Consider the following 18,893-nt stretch of genomic DNA (forward strand, 5'->3'; position numbering starts at 1 on the left):
ACTATACAAAGCACCTTTAACAACTGATCACCTTCCACCATGTTACCAGTCTTCATCTTGAGTAAACATAGCCACCCTCAGACCAGGCTCACTGACTCTACAGGTTCCAGTTTCTGATCGTGTCCAGAGCATTCAGATTTTCTGATTTTATGCCCAATTGATCATCCTATGGCAGTGGTGAGAACGAACAGCTCAAGGCTTCCTATTTCTCTTCAAACTCTCCCATTTGAGAAACATCCCTCAGATAAGGCATACTGCAGGTTCTGTGGGCCCTGACCCAGCAAATAACCTCATGGATAAAGTATCCCTCTCTTCTCCATTTCTGCCACACCACTTACCTATACATTCCTTGATTCCTCTTCCCTAGTGACAGCACACAGACCCCAGATGGAATCCTAAAATACCCCATTCCCAAAGACTGGGACTTGGGGAGAGTGGAGGGGATGCTAGAGAGTGAGGTGGACAGATGGTAGGTGGCAGTGCTGACAGGATGCTCAGGCCTCAGTTGTAGCTTTACAAGAGCACAGTTGCCCTGCTGACATCTGACCTCATGTTTCTCCCCCAGGATGACATCATCCTATTCACCTCCCTCATCTGCTTCCTACCTGAGCAGGAGCACACACTGCACCCCTGCCCTGGGAAGTCCCAGGAAGAGACTCTGTACTGTTTTCTAATGGCCCAGTGAGTGGGACTGGGGGACCAGCTCAGTCTCCTCTGGTATGAGGTCTGCCAACTCCTGCTGAGAGACAAGAACAGAAATATTTAGAAATCTTTCATCAAGTTTATGGTCACAGAAATAGAGAAATTCCCTACCTCCTTACTCAGTATTAGTTATGTAGCTTAAAACAAGACATTCCCAAACCAAAAACCTCAAAACTATTAATAAACTGGGCATGACGGTCAGGACTTCATACCATTGTGTAAGATGCAGCAGCAGGGGTAGTACAGAATTTGAGGCCAGCCTTCATCTACATAACCTGTTCTAGAAGAGTCAGATGTAGATAGTCAAGAGTCAGAACTATGTAGTAGAGAGACCCCTTTCTCCAAAACAGAAACACACATCAAACAGCAATCAACCCAACAACAAAAACACTAAACTGTCAATACCCACAATTTTATATGTGAATCTGAAGAGGAAACTGGTATCATGGTCAAGTTCCCCATCCCTAACAGAAAGGGAAGCAACAGATGACCTTTCTGCCTGACCTCTCTGTACTGTTTGGAGTTTTGGTTAGCTTTGCTGTTGGTTTCAAGACAAAGTCTCATGTAACCCAGGCTGGCTTCAAACTCAAGAGGTAATAAGAATAGCTCCCCTTTCAGTGGTTCTCAAGCTTCGTAATGCTGGAACATTTTCTCATATTGGGGTCATCCCAAACATAAAATTGTTTCATTGGTATTTCATGACTGTGATTTTGCTATTGTTATGATGGTGATATAAACATCTGATATGCAGGATACCAGATATGTGGCTCCTGTAAAAATGTTGTTCTAGGGGAATTAGGCTGGGCCATCCTTTTCGCCAAGATGGAGCCGAAAGCAAAAAAGGAAGCTCCTGCCCCTCCCAAAGCCGAAGCCAGGCGAAGGCCTTGAAAGCTAAGAAGGCGGTGCTGAAAGGCGTCCACAGCCACAAAAAGAAGAAGATCTGAACGTCACCCACCTTCCGGTGGCCCAAGACCCTGCAGCTCCAGAGGCAGCCAAAATATCCTCGGAAGAGGGCGCCCAGGAGAAACAAGCTTGACCACTATGCTATCATCAAATTCCCACTGACCACTGAGTCAGCCATGAAGAAAATAGAGGACAACAACACTCTTGTGTTCATTGTGGATGTCAAGGCCAACAAGCATCAGATCAAACAGGCTGTCAAGAAACTCTATGACATTGATGTGGCCAAAGTCAATACCCTGATAAGGCCCGATGGAGAGAAGAAGGCATATGTTCGCTTGGCTCCTGATTATGATGCCCTAGATGTTGCCAACAAGATTGGGATCATCTAAACTGAGTCCAGATGGCTAATTCTAAATGTACACTTTTTTTTTCACCATAAAAAAAATGTTGTTCTACTCTCACAGAGGTGGTGACCCTCGGGTTGAGAACCAGTGCTCCAACTGCTACTCTTCCCATCACTACCTGTCAACCTTTGGGAGGGCAGGCACGTTATGATGCTCAATGTCCTCTGGCACTTTGTCTTACTGATCAGCTCAGTCTATGGAACACATATTGCAAACCCTGGTAGCCAAGGAGGAAGCCAAGGTCTGCTCTGCACTTGGATCATAATGTTCCCTTTTGGTAGCTCAGAGACACAATCTCCCAAGTCTATCAACCTAGGGGTAAGACCCTGTACTGGCTGGTTTTGTGTCAACTTGACACAGCTGGAGTTATCATAGAGAAAGGAGCTTCAGTTGAGGAAATGCCTCCATGAGATCCAACTGTAAGGCATTTTCTCAATTAGTGATCAAGGGGGAAAGGCTCCTTATGGGTGGTGCCATCTCTGGGCTGGTAGTCTTGGTTCTATAAGAGAGCAGGCTGAGCAAGCCAGGGGAAACAAGCCAGTAAGGAACATCCCTCCATGGCCTCTGCATCAGCTCCTGTTTTCTGACCTGCTTGAGTTCCAGTCCTGACTTCCTTTGGTGATGAACAGCAGTATGGAAGTGTAAGCCGAATAAACCCTTTCCTCCCCAACTTGCTTCTTGGTCATGATGTTTGTGCAGGAATAGAAACCCTGACTAAGACAGTACCTATGTGATGTTGAGAATGTAGGGTCTTTGTAAGTTTTTGCTGTGGGTGTAATGGTTTTTTTCCCCTTTTGAACAAGAGAAAGATTCTGGGAATTGACATCATCATTTGAGCAACTGCATTAAGGCCCCTTCTCTGTGGGCAGATGCCTGTGGCAGAGACCTGACAAATAGACTCCACAGACCACCATCATGGCATCCTACTGTGTGAACCCTTCAGGGATACTCAGAGGAAACACCACCCCAGGTCCCAAGATCACCATGCCCACGAGGGCTGCTGAGTTAATAATCTCCAGGAGGCTTGGATGCAGTCACAACCACAACAGACACCTCACAGCTGCTTCAGGACACTTCACTTTAGCCACAGAAGCCTTAGTGACTTCTCCATAACTCCAATTATCTCCGGCTGGTCTCATGGGGTTAACATAATTTTCCCAATGCCTCAGCCAAGGCCCATGCATGACACTCATTTGAGGCTTGTGATTGGTGGACTGGAGCTGCATCTGTGCATCAGTGCTTCTATGGCTCATTGTGGTTGGTAGATCTCTATCAAATATGGCCCTGTCCTTCTTCTCGCTACAAGAGAAGCCAGCTATCTTTCTTACTTGTTCAATCTGGATGGTTTCCTCTTTCCCCACAAGCTTTCTGTTAGAAGATGACCAGCTGACTATTAAATGTTAAGACAGACTGGACGTGGGATAGACTTTTTTTTCCTAAGAAAGACCAAAACGGCCAGAATATCAACATGGCAGGAAATGAGGGAATGAGTGTATATAGTTGGGTTTGTGGGCAGAGGAAGTCCAACACAGAATCCAAGACAGCTATGATCTGTCACCTTATGCATAGTATTGAAAGGTTGGAGCTGTAGATGAGATGGCAGTATCCTGGATTTAAGGGAAAGAGAACCCCTATTCTCAGGCTGTGGTTCTCAATATGGATCATGGTACTGGCATCTTTCTCTCTGACCTGGGTCGTGGACACAGTCTGCAACTCTTTAGAGGTATATTGTGGAGCAAGGGGCAGGGACTGAAGAGAGACACTGAGACAAATTGCTTGGAGTAAGACATTTATTGAAAGTGTTAATAACTCCATGAGCAGACAGAGAAAAGCACAGTAAGGCTTTGAGAATCAGAGACACACAGTATGACCTGGCTTCTGAGGAGAGAGTATCTGAACCCAGAGAGTATCAGAGTCTGGCAGAAATGGGGGTTATCTTCTTTTTTTTCATTTTTTATTAGGTATTTTCCTCATTTACATTTCCAATGCTATCCCAAAAGTCCCCCATACCCTCCCCCCACCACCCTACCCACCCACTCCCACTTTTTGGCCCTGCTGTTTCCCTGTACTGGGGAATATAAAGTTTGCAAGTCCAATGGGCCTCTCTTTCCAGTGATGGCCGACTAGGCCATCTTTTGATACATATGCAGCTAGAGTCAAGAGCTCCGGGGTACTGGTTAGTTCATAATGTTCCACCTATAGGTTTGCAGATCCCTTTAGCTTCTTGGGTACTTTCTCTAGCTCCTCCATTGGGGGCCCTGTGATCCATCCAATAGCAAACTGTGAGCTTCCACTTCTGTGTTTGCTAGGCCCCAGCATAGCCTCACAAGAGACAGCTATATCAGGGTCCTATCAGCACAATCTTGCTAGTGTATGCAATGGTGTCAGGGTTTGGAGGCTGATTATGGGATGGATCTCTGGATATGGCAGTCTCTAGATGGTCCATCCTTTTGTCTCAGCTCCAAACTTTGTCTCTGTAACTCCTTCCATGGGTGTTTTGTTCCCAATTCTATGAAGGGGCAAAGTGTCCACACTTTGGTCTTCGTTCTTCTTGAGTTTCATGTGTTTTGCAAATTGTAACTTGTATCTTGGGTATTCTAAGTTTCTGGAATAATATCCACTTATCAATGAGTACATATCATTTGAGTTCTTTTGTTATTGGGTTACCTCACTCAGGATAATGCCCTCCAGGTCCAACCATTTGCCTAGGAATTTCATAAATTCATTCTTTTTGATACCTGAGTAGTACTCCATTGTGTAAATGTACCACATTTTTTGTATCCATTCCTCTGTTGAGGGGCATCTGGGTTCTTTCCAGCTTCTGGCTCTTATAAATAAGGCTGCTATGAACATAGTGGAGCATGTTTCTTTCTTACTAGTTGGAACACCTTCTGGATATATGCCCAGGAGAGGTATTGCGGTATCCTCCAGTAGTACCATGTCCAATTTTCTGAGAAACTGCCAGACTGATTTCCAGAGTGGTTGTACAAGCTTGCAATCCCACCAACAATGGAGGAGTGTTCCTCTTTCTCCACATCCTCGCCAGCATCTGCTGTCACCTGAATTTTTGATCTTAGCCATTCTGACTGGTGTGAGATGGAATCTCGGGGTTGTTTTGGGGGTTATCTTCTTATGTCTATTTAAGAATGGCGATGTTTCACAGCACAATCCTGCAGCCATGAGCTCTGATTCTGAAAGAGAGGAGACATGGAAGAAAGTGTTATGCAGAGCATGTGTTCACTAATAACGACTTTGATTTAAACTCACCTGTCTGGTGAGAGATCCTGGCACCTGGAGGTGTGTTAGCTAGGGACTAAGAGATGAGGTCTCACCGGGAGCCTGTGTGTGACCCTGAGAGGACAATTGCCCAGATTGAGTTTTCTCTTTGTACCATTTGGGTCCCCAGGAAACCCATCCAGGTCACTGGGCTAGGTGGCAGGATCCATTTCTCACTGAGCTATCTCACTGGTACACACTATTTTTTGTGATTAATATGTAATTTAAAATACTTTATATAAAATCAATTTAGAAAATGTTATAACTATTTATCACTTGAGCAATCCCCTTCATTTTTAAAAACATGATTTTTCATTCAGTGGAACTTACCAATTCTTCTATGCTAGGTGGAGAGCCATCCCATGACTCTGCCTGTCTCTTCCTTGACCAGGGATGTGATTATAAATTCCTGCCACATCCCCGGCTTAGGATCCATCAAACTCAGTTCCTTCTACCCACGCGCGATGCTTTTCTGAATGAATCATCTCTCTGACTCTTTTGCATGTCTCTCATAATAAACTTCCCAACAACCCCTCAGCTGCCCCTTGGGGTGACAAGCACTCACCTGGCTGGGGTTTAGGCTTTAGTGTGCTGGCCTGTAAGAGAAGAAACTGTCAGTGTGTCAGCCATGCTGGTTCTCCATCCTGACTCTCAGCTGTTCTCTGTGTCCTGACAATGTGAGGGGCCCAGGGCAGCAAACAGCTCTGCTGCAGCCATGCAGGGTCAGGTCTAAGAATCACCAGAACATGAGGCCAGTCCTCAGCTGTCCCGCTCGGCACAGTAAGTCAGAGAAAAGCTCTACTGTCCCACTGACCCATGTCCATGTCTTCCTTCTCTTCTTTCTCCTGCTCTGACCTCCTAAAACCTTCCTGCTTTCTCTGCTCTGCACTCACCATGTCTCCCTTTTGCCTCCTTGGATTCTGGCTCTCTGTTATCCCTCTCTGAGCATGCTGCTGCTACCCTGCAGATTCAGCCTCAGGGTTTAAATTCCAGTCTGACTTCTGCTGCTTTGTGACTGCTGCTCTCCCACCTCTCAGATGTTTGTAACCCTATTGGAGGCCTGGGCCTGCCTGAAACCCAAGGTCTACATTTTCAAGTCTTCATTCTTCAAGTTTTATCACACATAACTATCTACTGATCTCTGCCCTTGTCCTGTATCTTCTAGTCACCTTGGCTTTACATTTATTTGCTCTGAACCCCTTATACAGTGGGCTCTTGGTTTTTGGGATCAAGGTCTCATGGAGCCCAGGTTGGCCTTCAGCTTGCTTTGTAACCATAGATGGCCTTGAACTCCTGATGCTCCTCTCTGCCCTTCCCCAGTGCTGAGGTTTGTGTGTCCCTCATTGTAGCACCATTTTCCATTCTTAGAATACTTATGAGTGTGAGAAGACAAATTGTTTATCTTTACAAACTGCAACTTGGAATCAAATAGAGACTGCACTGAATTTTTAGGTGCTGTGTGTTTGTGTTAGTGTTGTAAGGACTTATTGTATAAAATTTTGTATTCTGTGAATATCTTTGCAGTTTTTACTACTTCCTTTATATTAAATGTATGTTTGGCAGTATGTATGTATGTATGTATGTATGTATACATGTGTGTCTGGATGTGTGCACACACTTGTGAATGGTAGAACACAACCTTGGACATTGTTCTTCAGGAGCACTGCACCATGGTTATTGAGACAGCTCTGTCTTTGGATAACGCTGGCAGCACAGTGTCCCAGGGATCCTAGTGAGTCAGCCTGTCCAAGCATCTGACAGCTCTTTATGTGCTTGCTGGGGATGAAACTCATGTCCCAGTGCTTGTGGAGCAAACATTTCAGCTGAGCCACCTCTAGGCTGTTTGTAACTTTGCTCTGTAGTGTTTGCTTTACCTCTGTCAGCTTTTAGGTTCTTTTTATACATTGTCTTTTCATCTGTGGGTCTATTACACACCTGATCTTAATTTCCATTTTGATCTCACATACCCAACTCAAAGTGTCATCTCTTTTCCTAGGTGCCATGTCCTGTGACATGTTGTCCCTGAATGTTGGTCTTTTCCTAGGTCCCATGTCCTGTGCCATGTTGTCCCTGAATGCTGGTCTGCTGTCAGATCTTCTTTAGCAGCCACAGCTCTGTCCAAATGAGCACTCAGCCCCTAAAGTTCCTGTGTGGCTACTTGAACTCCTTAGGAGCAGGCTCTATGTTCATCTGCATCTGCTCCTCTAATTTCCAGCTTGTCTGGAAGGACAGCAGGCTCCAGGGATGCAGTCCATATGGAGTTCAGGCTCTTTTCCCTCCTTCTCTTCTCTTTACTGTTCCCTGCACAAGCCTGCCCTTCTCCATCTTCCACAGCTGAGAACACTCCCAGTGGGGAAGCCTGGGTGAGACCTGACCTTTACCTATTACCTTTGCTTCCATCTCAGGAAGATCATCCATCCACAGAGTAGGATTATGACCACAACTTTAGCCAGGAGCATCGTGACCATGGCTCCCAGGTTCATCAGTGAAGGATTCTTCTGGTCCCTTGTGTGCTCCAGGCCAGCTGTGGTGAATTCAGAGGTGATGATGAAGGGGCTCCTCATGGTGGTGTTGAGTGCTGGGGAGAGATGATAACTGAGCAGACATTCCCTGGATGAGGGAGGGATGAGTGAGTGTTACATCCTGTCTCCTCTATGTGATGTGGGATGTGGACAGGTGTCAGATGTTCACACAGAGAAGGGAAGAGATGCTTAAAGATGAGACTCTAGAAGAGCAAACTCAAATGCACAGTCCCCAACTATCCTGGCCTGTGTCCACAGATTTTCATTTGGTCACATGTAACTAAGGCAGAAAAAAACATTGATTTTTTTTTCACTTAAATGTCTGTAACATACATTTGGTTAATCTATAGACGGCTTGCTGCTTGGGCGTTAAACCTGGAGCTTGCTCCCTAGTATCCATAAGAAGAGCCTGGTGAAGTGGAAATGGCCTTTAATCCTAGCCCAAGAGACAGAGGCAGTCAAATCTCTGTGAGCTGAGAGGCAGCCTGGTCTATGTATCTAGTTCTACACCAAACGGAGCCGAGTGAGCTGTAATCCTAGTATGGAGGAGGTGGAGACAGGCTTGTCCTTGCAGCTTACTGGCCAGCCAACCTACCTCCTTGAGAAAGTTAAAGCCAGGGAGAAAACCTGTCCCCCAAATAAAGTGTATGAGATCCAGACTCTCTAGCTTCAACCTCACAAATAAATGTGTACATATGCACACAGACATAGATACACACAGTGATAGATAGACTTAAATACAGATACACACAGAAAGGCTTAAACAGATCTGTATACACAGACACAGAAGACACACACACACACACACATACATTTTCACATACAGACAGAGACATTCACCCAGACACAGAGAGTGAAACACACACACATATCCACACATATCCATACACAGGCACAAAGACATACATACACACAGTGAGAGACTTAAGTACAGATACACACAGAGAGCCATACACAGATATGTATACACAGACACACACACAGACACACACATAAATTCTCACACCCAGATACAGAAAATGAAACATACTCATACATGTCCATGCACACACGCACACACACACACACACACACACACACACACACACACACACACACACACACAATTTTAGCCACATGTGTACCACTCAGTCCAGGGCAGGATACATTCCTTTGCTTTACAAATATTTTTTTATATTTATTTTATTGGGTATTTATTTCATTTACATTTCCAATGCTATCCCAAAAGTCCCCCACATGCTCCCCCACCCACTCCCCCACCCACAGACTCCCACTTCTTGGCCCTGTCCTTCCCCTGTACTGAGGCATATAAAGTTTGCACGACCAATGGGCCTCTCTTTCCACTGATGGCCGACTAGGCCATCTTCTGATTCATATGCAGCTATAGACACAAGCTCTGGGGGGTACTGGTTAGTTCATATTGTTGTTCCACCTATAGGATTGCAGATCCCTTTAGCTCCTTGGTTACTTTCTCTAGCTCCTCCATTGGAGGCCCTGTGATCCATCCAATAGCTGACTGTTAGCATCCACTTCTGTGTTTGCTAGGCCCCGGCATAGTCTAACAAGAGACAGCTCTATCTGGGTCCTTTCAGCAAAATCTTGCCAGTGTATGCATTGGTGTCAGTGTTTGGAAACTGATTATGGGATGGATCCCTGGATATGGCAGTCTCTAGATGGTCCATCCTTTCGTCACAGCTCCAATCTTTGTCTCTGTAACTTCTTCCATGGGTGTTTTGTTCCCAATTCTAAGAAGGGGCAAAGTGTCCACACTTTGGTCTTTGTTCTTCTTGAGTTTCATGTGTTTAGCAAATTGTATCTTATATCTTGGGTATTCTAAGTTTCTGGGCTAATATCCACTTATCAGTGAGTACATATTGTGTGAGTTCCTTTGTGATTGGGTGACCTCACTCAGGATGATGCCCTCCAGGTTCATCCATTTGCCTAGGAATTTCATAAATTCATTGTTTTTAATAGCTGAGTAGTACTCCATTGTGTATATGTACCACATTTTCTGTATCCATTCCACTGATGAGGGGCATGTGGGTTCATGGATTGGCAGGATCGATATAGTAAAAATGGCTATCTTGCCAAAAGCAATCTACAGATTCAATGCAATCCCCATCAAAATTCCAACTCAATTCTTCAATGAATTAGAAAGGGCAATCGGCAGATTCATCTGGAATAACAAAAAGCCTAGGATAGCAAAAACTTTTCTCAAGGATAACAGAAACTCTGGTGGAATCACCATGCCTGACCTAAAGCTGTACTACAGAGCAATTGTGATAAAAAACTGCATGGTACTGGTATAGTGACAGACAAGTAGACCAATGGAATAGAATTGAAGACCCAGAGATGAACCCACACACCTATGGTCACTTGATCTTTGACAAGGGAGCTAAAACCATCCAGTGGAAAAAAGACAGCATTTTCAACAAATGGTGCTGGCACAACTGGCGGTTATCATGTAGAAGAATGCGAATTGATCAATTCCTATCTCCTTGTACTAAGGTCCAATTGAAGTGGATTAAGGAACTCCACATAAAACCAGAGACACTGAAACTTATAGAGGAGAAAGTAGGGAAAAGCCTCAAAGATATGGGTACAGGGGAAAAATTCCTGAATAGAACAGCAATGGCTTGTGCTCTAAGATCGAGAATTGATAAATGGGACTTCATAAAGTTGCAAAGCTTCTGCAAGGCAAAAGACACCGTCAATAAGACAGAAAGACCACCAACAGATTGGGAAAGGATCTTTACCTATCCTAAATCAGATAGGGGACTAATATCCAATATATATAAAGGACTCAAGAAGCTGGACTCCAGAAAATCAAATAACCCCATTAAAAAATGGGGCTTAGAGCTGAACAAAGAATTCTCACTTGAGGAATACCGAATTGCAGAGAAGCACCTGAAAAAATGTTCAACATCCTTAATCATCAGGGAAATGCAAATCAAAACAACCCTGAGATTCCACCTCACACCAGTCAGAATGGCTAAGATGAAAAAATCAGGTGACAGCAGATGCTGGCAAGGATGTGGAGAAAGAGGAACACTCCTCCATTGTTGGTGGGATTGCAAGCTTGTACAACCACTCTGGAAATCAGTCTGGCAGTTCCTCAGAAAATTGGACATGGTAATACTGGAGGATCCCGCAATACCTCTCCTGGGCATATATCCAGAAGATGTCCCAACTGGTAAGAAGGACACGTGCTCCACTATGTTCATAGCAGCCTTATTTATAATAGCCAGAAGCTGGAAAGAACCCAGATGCTTTTCAAATATTACTAAGGATAATTTCTTCAGCATTTACCTACTTGTGAATTCTAGACCCATGGTTCTCAACTTGTGCATCACTGCCCCCACATGGATTGCCTATCAGGTTTCACGCATATCAGGTACTTACATTGTGATTCATAACAGGAAGAATATTAAAATTATGAAGTAGCCATGATATACTTTTACACATGTGGGTCCGCATAACATGAGGAACTGTATCAAATATATGCAGCATCAGGAAAGTGGAGAACCACTGAGCTTGACACATACATGAAATGGCTCCTTTCTCTTTCTGAGTTCAAGTCCTAATATGTCTATGTAGTCAGTATTAAGACAGGAGGGCTACATGCTGAGATCCTGACATAAAATAAGGAAAGAAAGGAAGAAAAAAAAGAAAGAAAGAAGGAAAGAAAGAAAGAAAGAAAGAAAGAAAGAAAGAAGGAAGGAAGGAAGGAAGGAAAGGAAGAAGGAAAAAAGAAAGAAGTAGGTATGTTAAAAGAAAAATAGGGAGCCATAGAGCAAGGTTATAAGAAACAATGTAGCAACACAGATTCCCTGCAACTGTAGGACCATGTGCAAGAACACTCAGTGACCACCCCGGGCCTCAGGGATCCCTGTCTAGGGGACTGCAGTTGCTTCTGCATGAGAGGGGCTGGAGGGATCAGAAGACAGAGCAGCCACATCCTGAAAATAGGGAAATTTTCTTTTTCATTTTCTCATGGCTGAAGATCCCGTGGAGAGAATACAGATGTGTCCTGGGGGATCTATGAGAGGAAATGAAGGACTGTGGTGACATGTGGCAGTTATCAGTATACCTGAGGATCCGAGAACATGCAATGGTCCCCACTATATGTTCTTCCATATTTTCTGAGCTGAGGTTGGAGCTGTGTGGAGATGCTGCATAGAGGGATCAATTGGAGTCCTTATGTAGGGCCAAGAGAGTCAGCTGCAATCTGGAGAAGTTTATTCAGCTTGAAGTCATGTGTGAAAGCCGGCAGGAGAGCAGTCAGATTTGGAACAATAAGGGAGTGAGCAGGAGGGAAGGACAGATGCTAAAGGTTAGAGTCAAGTGTGGTTCTGTGTCTGCAGAGAATGACAAGACCATAGCAGAGGTAGCAGAGAAGGCTAGTCACAACTACAAGGGAAGTGCTGTTGGCAGAGGTGTGGGCAGTGCCAAGGGAAATGAATATGAAAGAAAGCTCAGAGTCGTGAAGCCTGAGGTGACAGGCACAGGACAAGGAAGCCACAGACATCAAAGCCCAAGGCAAGGTGACTCACCTTGGGTCACATTGAGTTGGGTTCCAGGAAGTGACTGCCACAACTTCATGCCTTCTGTCGTATGCATATGAACTCGACTAAAGTACAGGGCTTGGTCAGACTTCTTCAAGTTCAGGATTCTGAGGACTCCAAATGTCTGACCCTGTGTCCAGTTCAGGATGAGCCGGTCCTTGAAGTGCTCATGTATGAAACGCAGGGAGGAGTTGTAGATGAATTCCCCATGGAAATGCTTCCATCTCCAGGCTATGCTCATCTGTGGATCCTTGGACAACTCCCAGGGGAAGTAGAAGGAGAAGGGGATGTCGATGGAGCCACCCTGGACTCCAGAGCAGTGTTCAGGTTGGTCGATCCCAAAGTCATTTTCTCTGTTGGATTTTGCTGAATTTCCTGGGAAGGATGGGGACAATCTGAAGCCACTGCAGGGGACAGTGACAGGAAAGAGATAGAAAGGACAACCCAGAGCATTCTGAGACTTCATCCACAGGCAGGGGTGAGACACAAGGCAGGACTGTCCCCAAGGCTAGTGGGACAGGAAAGAGTGAAGGGTTGGGTTGGGCTCCCTCTGCAATATTAACTGACTCTTGGGGCAGAGAGTCCTGGCTGGCTTCTCTAGCTGACACCTGTCCACATGACTCCCTACTCTTCCCAGCCCCACTGTCCCCTCCTGAGGTTAGGTCCCTGCTAGTGAGGTTGCTATCACTCACCAGCATGCAGACAGGCTGATGAGAGCAGAAGCAGGATCTGAGCCATGGCTGGAGTCCCTCCAGGAAACGAGATCAACAGAGCCATCAGGAAGGCAAGGATGCTCTGTCTAGGGACACTGGGGTACTCAGGAGTCCAGAGAGGACCAGCTTAAAGTGAGACAGATCCCCAGGCTTTCTCATGTGGAGGACTGATTTGGGGCAGGCCCTCTCCATCTCCACCTACTTGTTGCCAGCAACTTCCTTTATTGATCTGGCTTCTTCTTTTCCCATGTTGCAGAAGATCCGCCCTGTGGTCAATGGCGACATAACTGGGCTTTGGCCCAGTCTCCATTGTTGTCTTGGAGACATGGCCTTGTCCTCAGCAGGCTGGGCTCTCCTCTCTTCCACCTTCATCTTCTGCCTTATCTACTCTTTTCCATTTGCTAAGTGGCTTGTAATCTGTCTGTTTCCCTCCCTCTATTTTTCCTCTATTTCTTCCTTCCCCCCACTCAATCTCTTTCTCATTATGTCTCCCTTCATGCTGGTTGTCACATTTCTCTCTAATTATCTCACCTAATGAAGTTGTCAGTCTCTAAATCACTTCAGACACAATGAGGAAGGTGTAATTAGGAAACACAGTAAGTCCTGGGCCCTAGTACGGAACCCCCTTACCCTGCTCTTCCTTCCCCATCTCTGTCCCCATCACAACTTGCCCTTTCTTGCCTTTCAGAGAGCCCTCACAGTGCCCAGGCAGAATCAAGGCTTGGAGGATCCCCTCCACCTTGCCCTGATCTCTGTGGCAGAGCCTCCAACGTCCCTGGGCTTCTTGGACAGTGACTCTAAAACTACTCCAGTTTCTAAAGGAGCCTTTCCACCTCTCCTCCTCCTACCATAACACTCACTCAGGAGAGGATAACAAGGATCAGAGAAGTCAAGGCACATGTCATAGGACAGCCACATGGCTCATTGACTGGACTTTAGTCTCATTGAGTTCTTGGAGTCTTCCATTCCACACAGAGACTTCAGTCTGCCTGTTCAGTGTAGCCTCTGAGGAGGCTCTTTCCACAAAGCTCTTGAGTGACTCCCTCTAGTTATGGTCACACCAGAACTTACTTTGGACTAAATGGGCAAACCCAGCTCTGAGCAGCCATGTGTCATTCATGATGTAAGGCCTGGGACATGGCTGACAGTGGACACAGCTGGCCTGTGACTTGGGTGGAGACATGAAAGGTTGGGGCAGAGGTTGTGGTGGCCTCAGGGTTGGTTCTAAAGAGGTTCATCCTACCCTTCCCCAGGACACGGTGCCATGAGCTCCCTGAAGGGCACAAACACATGATGGTGTCATAGGAAGTGGCACCAATCTCCCTGAGTGACATGTGCAGAGGCCTCTTCCCATTTCCTTAGCTTTCCTGGCATTGATTGTCTTGTTCATGCTTCCCTGCAGCTGGCTATGCAGCCTGCCCTCTCTCATGTCTGCTTCTCTGACTCCCTTCACGGTCTCTGTGGTACTCAGATTCTTTGTCCTGATCTAGACATAAACTGTTATGTCCTGACAGTTTGTTTTCATCTGTATTCATAGTACCCTTGGAGACACTGAGGCACAGAGCCTATGGGATGAGTTGGCTCCTGATGGAAGGTTAGTCAGATCAGGGACTAGGGATGTGTGTGTGTGTGTGTGTGTGTGTGTGTGTGTGTGTTTAAATTCTATCTCAAGTAGCCCAAAGTGGTCCTAAAACTTGTTATATAGCCAGAGATGACCACGAAGGACTATAGAACCTCCTGCCTGGTGCTACTATGATCAGAGATTCCAAGCGTGCACCATCCTGTCCCTTTATCTATTGTTGGACATAAAACCTTTGCTTCTTTGCATGTCAGGAAAGTCCGCACTCCACCACATGAAGCACATTCTTAGCTGCAGTTAGATCTGTGAGGTTGCAGTCCTGATCATGAGTCCTCACCTCCAGATTTCATCTGCCTTTCCCCTCTTCTCTGGAGCCTCTGGGGAATGGTGACTCAATTGCTAACTCACCCAAGAAGGGGCTGGACCTGACAAGACTGCTATATGTCATGTGCTGGACAGCAGCAGTTTTCCTCAACAGGTTCTGGTGGGTTCTACAGGAGCTCAGCTGCCCCTTGTGCCCTGTTCCACTGCTGCCTCTGCTGGCTTCTTAATTCCAAGTCCTGGGCTCTGTTCTAGTTTCATGTTTTTGGACTCAGTTGAATTCCTGTGTGAACCCTGTGGCAGAATGAGACAAATAAATGCATCATTTTGAGTTTGAAGCTAGCCTGGTCTATATCTAGTTTCAGGTCAGCAAGCACTACATACTAAAAATTTGTCTCAAAAAACCAAATCAAGGTAAACAAACTAAAACCAAGAAAAACAAAACCATAGAATAAACAAAACCCAATAAAGCCAAATAAATCCAAAACCACAAAATCCGCACCTATTAAAATACCAAGAAACGAAGCAAAGAAATGCAAGGTTGTTAGTCACGTTGGATGGTGTCCTAATCATGTCTGAGTGTGTCCTCTGGCCTCCACCTACCTGAGCTCACACTTAATTATATATGCCACACCTTAGCACAGACAGAGGTGTAGGTTGGCAATGTTACGGGCAGAGCTAAGGGAAACAAATATGAAACGAAGCTCAGAGTTTTGAAGCCTGAGGTGACATGTAGAGGACAAGGAAGCCACAGGTATCAAAGCCTGGGCCATGGTGACTCAACTTGTGTCATGGTGAGATAGGTAAGCAACTGCAACAATTTTATGCCTTCTGTTGCCTGCAGATAAACTCGACTGAAGCATGTGGCCTGGTTAGTCTCCTTCAAGTTTAGGATTCTGAGGACTACAGATGTCTGAACCTGTGTCCAGTTCAGGATGAGCCATCCTTGAAGTGCTCATGTATGAAAGGCAGGGTGGAGTTGTAGATGAATTCCCCAATGGAAGTCATTCCATCTCCAGCTCTGCTCATCTGTGGATCCTTGGCCAACTTCCAGGAGAAGTAGAAGGAGAAGTGGATCCCGATGGAGCCACCCTGGACTCGAGTGGCTTGCTTGTTGGTTCATCCCAAAGTCATTTTATTTGTTTGAACCTGCAGAGTTCTCTGGAAAATGGGGGAGGGGTGCAGATCTGAAGCCACTGCAGGGAGGGATAGGCCAACACAGAGCATCCTGAGCCTTCATCCACAGGCAGAGGTGGGACACTGGGCAGGACTCTCCCTATGGCTTGTGGGACAGCAGAGAGTGAAGAGTTGGAATGGGATCTCTCTAAGGGATGAACTCTCTTAGGTGAGAGAGGATAGGCTGGCTCCTCTAAGGGTCATCCATATAACAGTCTACTCTTCTCAAGCCCCACTTTCTTCTCCTGTACTCAGATCTCTGTTACTGAGGCCTCCACCACTCACCAGTTTGCAGACATGCTGCTGGTAGCAGAAGAAGCAGGATCCAAGCCATGGGCAGAGTCCATCCATGAAATGAGACTGGCAGACTAAACTTTGTGGAGGGTCTCTGCTGCTGCTCATGAATCAGGAGACACTTACCCACATTATCCTGATTTTTCTCCTATGAAAGACTCCGTGAGGTCAGGACCTCCTATCCCCACTTCCATGACACTATCAACTTCATTTATCAATCTGGTTTCTTCTTTTCCCATGCTGTGTAAGACCTGTTCTTGTGGTCACTGACAACATGGCCAGACCTTGAGTCCACCCTCCTTTCTTTGACTGGGAGATACATCCTTGATCTAGGCACACTGGGATCTCCTCTGGTTACCTTGCCCTCCTGTCTTGCTCAGTCCTTCATAAATGTGATGCTGTCCACTTCCCCCCCCTTCCTCTTTTTCTCTGTCTCTTCTTCCTTTCACTCTAATCTCCAACTATCTTCCTGCCTTTCTGTGTGTCTCAGGCTCACTTGCAACCCAGAGAAGAGGCTGTCTGGACAGCACATACCCTTTCAGGGAGAAAAAAGCTGACCCATATCCTTGAACAGCTGAGCCCCATGATCAGCTAAAAGATACTGATCAAGATGGGGCCAGAGAGGATGCTCCCAAAGCCCCCAAGTCTAGAACTGGGTCCCTGCTTCAGTTCTTTGCCTCTTTCCTGATCTTCAGTAACTCCTCAGAATCCCCAAGATGTAGCAAGGCCTGGTGGGTTTTTCCTGCCCTTGCTTGTTCCCCAGTTCCTGTTCACAGTGTCACCAGGCTTCACACCTTCCTAGGTGACAATCCCTGTCACCTAGACAGTGATTCTATAGATTATCCTGTTCTGTAAGAGCCTTTCTGCCCTGCCATCTACAGAGCAAGCCCTGGCTTAGGATATGCAGCATCAAATGGCAGGTCTGAGAGGACTCCAGTTTAACTAAGTCCTTGTAGGCTTAGGTTCAGCACAGAGGCCTCAGGAAGACTGCGAGACAATATGCAGCCTTACCTCAAAGGCCAGGCTAGGTGTCACCTTCCATGATGCTCTAGAGATGATGCTCTCTAGCTGTGGTCATTCCAGAACCTTCTTTGGAACATGTAAGCAGGAAAATTTCAGAGCATCAATTTGTCACTCATGACTTATTGCCTGGGACAATTCTGACAGAGGACACAGATAGACTGTGATTGGAATGGAGAATCCAGAGGTGGGCACGGTCAAGGCTGTGGTGGCCTCAGTGCTGGTTCTGTAAGAAGGTCATCTTGTTTTTACCCATGACAAGGTGCCATAGGCTTCCTGAAGACATGATTGTACAAGAGGAAGTGGCACCAATCTCCCTGAGTGACATGTGCAGAGGCATCTTCCCATTTCTTTAGCTTTCCTGGCATTGATTGTCTTGTTCATGCTTCCCTGCAGCTGGCTATGCAGCCTGCCCTCTCTCATGTCTGCTTCTCTGCCTTCCTCACAGAGCCTGTGTTACTAAGATCCCTTGACCTGAGCCAGACACAAATTGTCATGGCCTCACTGCCAGCTGCACCCAGACAGATTTCTGTATCCACAGTACCCTTGGAGACAGGGAGGCACAGAAACTTTGGGATGAGTTGACTCCTGTTGGAAGGTCAATCAGGACATGGATTAGGGATCTAAAACTTGTCAGAATGAGCCTTCTGTTTGTTTGCTTGTGTCTGTGTGTGAGTGTGTGTATGTGTGCTTAAAATTCATCTCAAGTATCCCTGGCTGGTCCTTGAACTTGTTATGTAGCCAAGGATGACCATGAACTACTACAGATCCTCCAGCATGGTCCTCCCATGAGCTGGGATTACAGGTGTGAACCATCATGTTCCTTTATCTATTATTGGACATAAAACCTTTGGTTCATTGCATGTCAGGAAAGTACGCACTCCACCACATGAACCACATTCTTAGCTGCAGGGAGGTCTGCAAGGATGTCCTGGCCATGAGTTCTCACCTCCAGATTTCTTCTGCCTTTCCCTTACTCTCTGGGGTTTCTGGGTAAATGGTGACTCAACTGCTAACTCACCCCAGAAGGGGCTGGAACTGACAAGACTGACATATGTAATGTGCTGGACCCAAGCATTTTTACACAACGGCCTCTGGTGGGCTTTACAGGGTCCCTTGTGCCCTGTTCCACTGGTGCCACCTGATGGCTCCTTAATCTCAGGTGATGAGCTCTGTTGCTTCATGTCTTGGATTCCGCTGAATCCCTGTGGGGACCCTGCTGTGGGGTGTGATTCTGTTCAATATGCTGTCATCAGTTTCCTGGAGTGTCATCCTGTTTTCTCAATACCAGTGACTATGCCCTGCCATCATACTGCTTTCCCAGGGGAAGGGCACTCCCTGGCAATGAGCATTCTGAGCTCTTGGTGTGGACACTAGGAGCTTCTGCACACCCTGGGATCATGCAGGTTGTCAGGATG

At 46.1% G+C, this 18,893-nt stretch overlaps 1 protein-coding gene and 2 pseudogenes across 1 annotated transcript; 1 reads left to right on the top strand and 2 right to left on the bottom strand.

Annotated features, from left to right (window-relative positions):
• The first annotated feature begins 1,524 nt into the window (after nucleotides 1-1,524).
• LOC110294977 (large ribosomal subunit protein uL23 pseudogene) lies at nucleotides 1,525-2,015 on the top strand (annotated as a pseudogene).
• A 5,654-nt stretch (nucleotides 2,016-7,669) lies between these two features.
• On the bottom strand, nucleotides 7,670-13,176 carry LOC110295348 (paired immunoglobulin-like type 2 receptor beta). The gene is made up of 3 exons (XM_021163863.2): nucleotides 13,065-13,176; nucleotides 12,361-12,747; nucleotides 7,670-7,863 (listed from the first exon to the last, which is right to left on the bottom strand). Exons 1-3 carry the CDS (start codon nucleotides 13,147-13,149, stop codon nucleotides 7,670-7,672), a joined length of 666 nt encoding a protein of 221 aa, XP_021019522.2. The 5' UTR covers nucleotides 13,150-13,176.
• Nucleotides 13,177-15,742: 2,566 nt separating this feature from the next.
• Nucleotides 15,743-16,508, bottom strand: LOC147005384 (paired immunoglobulin-like type 2 receptor beta-2 pseudogene; annotated as a pseudogene).
• Between the last annotated feature and the right edge of the window lie 2,385 nt (nucleotides 16,509-18,893).

This window comes from Mus caroli, unplaced genomic scaffold, assembly GCF_978045245.1.
Source record: "Mus caroli unplaced genomic scaffold, Mus_caroli_1 scaffold_4, whole genome shotgun sequence".
Classification (NCBI taxonomy): Eukaryota; Metazoa; Chordata; class Mammalia; order Rodentia; family Muridae; genus Mus; species Mus caroli.